We start from the raw sequence: 4,327 nt of genomic DNA on the forward strand, positions 1-4,327 counted from the left end.
CAAATCTACCAATAGAAGATTCAAAAAGGAACATCCAACCACCTTAGCTTTATAGGTTGGAAATGAAGCTTATGTGGAGTTTATAGAAAATTCCTACGTATGGCTTGCAGAATAATACCTAAAAGAGAGCAGCAATTTGCTCACCGGAATTCCTCCAGCAAAAGCCCCTAAATAGTAGAGAAGTTGCTTGGTAAACTGCTCTTGATCCTTGTCTTGTGGAAGAATAGAGAAAAAAGTTAATTAGTAAGAGTCCATGTATCTGTTAGTGACTATTATCTAAAGACGTATTCGGCACAAACAACTATTATCTAAAGACGTATTCGGCACAAACAACTATGATTAGATCTAATTGGCAAAAGCAAGAAATCACTTACTAGCAAGTGCATTATAAAAGTCACGACCAAGAAAATTAAATCCAACGCTGATACCCGTTGTCCCCAACGTAAGAGCAAATACTGCAGCAAGCCTTAACCTAGCTTGCACCTTATCTTCTGATGACCAATATGGAGCAGCCACCTTCCAAAACCGTTTCAGAAGTGTCCTAACTTCTGGAGCAACCCTCTGTTCATCCTGAAGAACAAGACATTTATGGGAAACATGATATACCAGAATGTATTTGGAGAAGTCAATGTAATTTAGGTGCACATTGTCAAAGCTGAAAAGGAAAAAGAACTTGAAAGTTCTAATTTTGATGACACCCTTAACAAAAATAATCTCATTAAAAGAGTATCCTAGGAAAACAAAACTAGAAGTGCATGTATGTCCTAAAACTTTGAAATACCAACTATAATAGTAGTTTCAAAGTGAGATGAAACATGATGTAGCCAGTGAAAAAAGCGAGACCAAAAACATTAATTATACTGACAATTTTATTAAAATTAGCCTTAATGTTACAAGTGAAACTGAATGAAAAATAAAAAATATGAAAATTTACAACCCAAAAGTTCTGCACTAAATGGCCATATATACACTATCTAACAACAGTGGGGCTCTAACATGCACAATTGTGATGGTACATTGGTACTACACTAAAATTTCGGAAGATTATTTATGGTAACCCCTAATTTGACTTAAGTTTATAAAACTTTACATGATAATAAGCAAGTACAGAGCCAGTCTTGACAAAAAGGGCCATGGGCACCCCTAACAAGAAAACTCCTACAAGGATTACAATTGTATGCGTCAAGGTTTTTTTTTATTTTTTTTTATTTGAAGCATTAGATGCTTTGTCTATTTGCAATCTCATTGCATTATAACATTTCATCATGACATGCTCTTTCTTACTCAACAATTGGGTCATAATTCTGAAAAAAAGAGTGTCAGTATCAATTATAATGGAGACTACTTCCCTTTTTATGGAAATAATGAATACCAATTGGGTTTTCATTAATCGCAAAGAAACTCACCACAAACTATTGTCCTCATTTTGAATTAATAATTATTGATATATAGTCATGAAACTCTAGGAAACTGTCCAAGAATTACATATGTTCATATTCATCCTTTTTTATATAACAAGAATAAAAGTAATTTTTTCTTTTTTAATGATGGAGTCTACTTCCCTTTTCTATGGAAATAATAAATACTAATTGGATTATCAATAATCACTAGGAAACTTACCACAAATGATTCTACTAACTTTGAATCAACAACTAAAAATACCTAGTCATAAAACTCTATGAAACTGCCGAACACTAAAAGACTTTTATATTCATGCCTTTTTAAAACTTATATATATATAATATATATATATATATAATATATATTAATATATATATATATATATATATATATATATATAATATATAATATAATATATATATATATATAATATAGAGAGAGAGAAGAGAGAGAGAGTAAAGCTAGAAGCAACTTAAGTTGACTATGGGGAATGAGGTTCTTATCCACCAAATTTTTTATCCATTAGACTAGCTTTGAGATTCGTTGTTGGCATGTGACATACATCAACACTATCTTCAGATGTGTGGCTTGATTCGTATTATATGGCCAACAATAATTTCAAAACAAATCCAACGAACAAAAAAGTTAGAACAAAATTCTCATATCCACTTAAATTATACAAGAGCTTTACTCTAAAATGTGTGTTGTATAAATATATATATATATATATATATATATATATATATATATAATATATAGTAAATATATATATATATATGAGAAAAATGGAGAAACTTGGTACCAAGTTGCTCCAAACAACTTGGTAGTGATGTGACCTAATCTTGTCCCTACATCTACATTGGAGTTGATGAAGGGTGGTTGATGTTCTATCTTCGAGGTGTGATGTAGGGACAAAGATTAGACCACATCACTACCAAGTTACTTTAAGCAACTTGGTACCAAGGTTCTCCATTTTTCTCTCTCTCTATATATATATGTGTGTGTGTGCGCGCGCGTGAGTTAGAAAGCATGGTAGTTATTATGACAAATCTTGTAGTTATGGTATTTCTTGATTGTCAATTTTCTTCACCTTATACCCTAATTTTCCTTTGCTATATTTAAAGAGGTGAGGCATCTAATAAAATCATGACGGTTCCTTTTCTCTGACATGTTATCAGAGCGGATCCCAAACCCTAGCCGCCAAACCCACTCTTCTCTTTCTTCTTTTCTTCTCTCTATTTTTTTCCTTTTGTTTTCATTGTTCACCTCCAGAGTTACTATTCACAATTGGTGATATTGTTCGGCATCGGAGTTACTGTTCTCCACCAGAGTTACTATTTCATACCGGAGTAACTGTTTATCACCGGGAGTTTCTTGTACTCACTATTGATGATACTGTTCACCATCGGAGTTACTGTTCACTATTAGAGTTGATGTTCACTGCCAGAGTAACTATTTATCACCAGAGTTTATGTTCCTCTTTCTGCTCACGATGTAGGATATGTGCCCTATGTTTTGCGTCATCTTCCTGCTTATATGCCTACTTGCCTGATCGCATTTGTTGTCATATCCAAGTGATCTCTGTCTATGGTATGTTAGTTTATATTTGTGACTAAGTGCTTGCATTTACTACTGCCTATCCTCTTGTCTATTGTCTGCTAGTATGACCACCTCCTCTAACCAAAAAGTACCTCTGGGAACCACAATCAAGCTCAATGGTCAGAATTACAATCTTTGGGCTCAAGCTTTTCGTTTATTCCTTGGTTCACAAGATAAGCTATCACATCTTACCTCTTGTGCTCCGGACAACAAAAATGATACCTTCTCAACCTGGCAGAAGGACGAGTGATGACTTGGCTCCTCACTAGTATGGAGCCTAATATTGCCTCCATTGTACTTCATCTGCAGTCAACAAATGAGATATGGGATACCCTGAAGCAGATGTACAATCAAGACAGTAACATCTCTCTTGTCTATGAGCTTATCAGAAGTTATTCTCCATGAAGCAAGATGGTCGTCCTGTCAATGAGTACTTTGCTTCGATCAAAGGGATGTAGAATAAGCTATGCAGTTATCAACCAGTTAGGGGTGGGCAAAAACCGAAAAAAACCGGTTCAACCGAAAAAACCGCCCGAAAAAGCGAGTCGGTTAACCGAACCGGATTAAATGGATAAGAAGAAGACTCTAAACCGTCCGAACCGGATTAAACCGGTTTGGATCCGGTTTGAACCCCTGAACCGCCTGAAAAAACCGACCCGAATTCTCTAATATAAATAGTTAAAAACCCTAACCCCATAAAATAAGTTAACTGTAAGCTTTTTTGCTTCTTCGAACTTTCCAAGTGCAGAAAGACAATTAATGAGGATATTAAACACAACAATGTTATGGCCTACATTTTTATCTGTCATTTCGTGCTCTATTTCAAAAGCCGCAGAGAAGTTTCCCTTTTTAAAAAGCATATCCATCATAGAGGCATAGTTTACACGATCGAGCATGATACCCTTCTCTCTCATTTCCTTGAATAAGCTCTCAGTTTCCTCGAATTTTCCATTCTTCCTTAAACCATTTACCAAGACATCGACAACAATGTTATTAAGTTCAAGACCTTCGTTCCTCATTTCTTCATAGAGATCAAAAGCGGCCTCTTGGTTGCCCATTTTGAAGAAGCCATCAATAAGTGTGTGTATCTTTGCCAGCTCACATGTTTGAATAAGTAGCGACATTTGCCCTCAAAGACTGCTTCTCCATTTCTCGAAGTTTAGTTTATGGGGGTTTATGCTCTGTGTGTGTATCTTTGCCAGCTCACATGTTTGTAACCATAGCAATAGTAGCAACCAGAAAAACTTACAGTTAACTTATTTTTCTGCTAATAATATCTTTTGCAAATTCCTTGTACCCTGGCAGTGGCATTTCTTATGATCCTAAT

The 4,327-nt window shown here is 35.0% G+C and overlaps 2 protein-coding genes across 3 annotated transcripts in view; both read right to left on the minus strand.

Annotated features, from left to right (window-relative positions):
• Positions 1-525, minus strand: part of LOC109828844 (ABC transporter D family member 2, chloroplastic) — a 15,008-nt gene extending 14,483 nt beyond the window's left edge. The window contains exons 1-2 of one of the 2 annotated variants that reach the window (XM_020395811.1): positions 375-525; positions 145-207 (exon numbers count right to left, since the gene is read on the minus strand). In XM_020395811.1, coding sequence (XP_020251400.1) covers positions 145-207; positions 375-386 — 75 coding nt within the window. In that variant the 5' untranslated portion in view covers positions 387-525. Of the gene's footprint in view, positions 1-118; positions 213-374 lie in introns of both variants that reach the window. The other variant, XM_020395812.1, reaches the window with a different exon arrangement.
• On the minus strand, positions 1,281-4,124 carry LOC109838675 (pentatricopeptide repeat-containing protein At5g14770, mitochondrial-like). The gene is made up of 4 exons (XM_020407101.1): positions 3,693-4,124; positions 3,349-3,420; positions 3,193-3,303; positions 1,281-1,304 (listed from the first exon to the last, which is right to left on the minus strand). The coding sequence occupies exons 1-4, from the start codon at positions 4,122-4,124 to the stop codon at positions 1,281-1,283; spliced, it is 639 nt and encodes a 212-aa protein (XP_020262690.1).

Source organism: Asparagus officinalis, chromosome 1 (genome assembly GCF_001876935.1).
Source record: "Asparagus officinalis chromosome 1, Aspof.V1, whole genome shotgun sequence".
Taxonomy (NCBI): Eukaryota; Viridiplantae; Streptophyta; class Magnoliopsida; order Asparagales; family Asparagaceae; genus Asparagus; species Asparagus officinalis.

What these genes read in the sequence shown, in the direction of transcription:
- LOC109838675 (XM_020407101.1), bottom strand. Translation starts at nt 4,124, where the DNA reads ATGTCGCTACTTATTCAAACATGTGAGCTGGCAAAGATACACACACTT. An exon ending in GAGATGTTACTGTCTTGATT is followed by an intron (nt 3,304 to 3,348) that starts GTACATCTGCTT and finishes TGTTGACTGCAG; the next exon opens with ATGAAGTACAATGGAGGCAA. An exon ending in TGTTGTCCGGAGCACAAGAG is followed by an intron (nt 1,305 to 3,192) that starts GTAAGATGTGAT and finishes TCTTTTTTTCAG; the next exon opens with AATTATGACCCAATTGTTGA.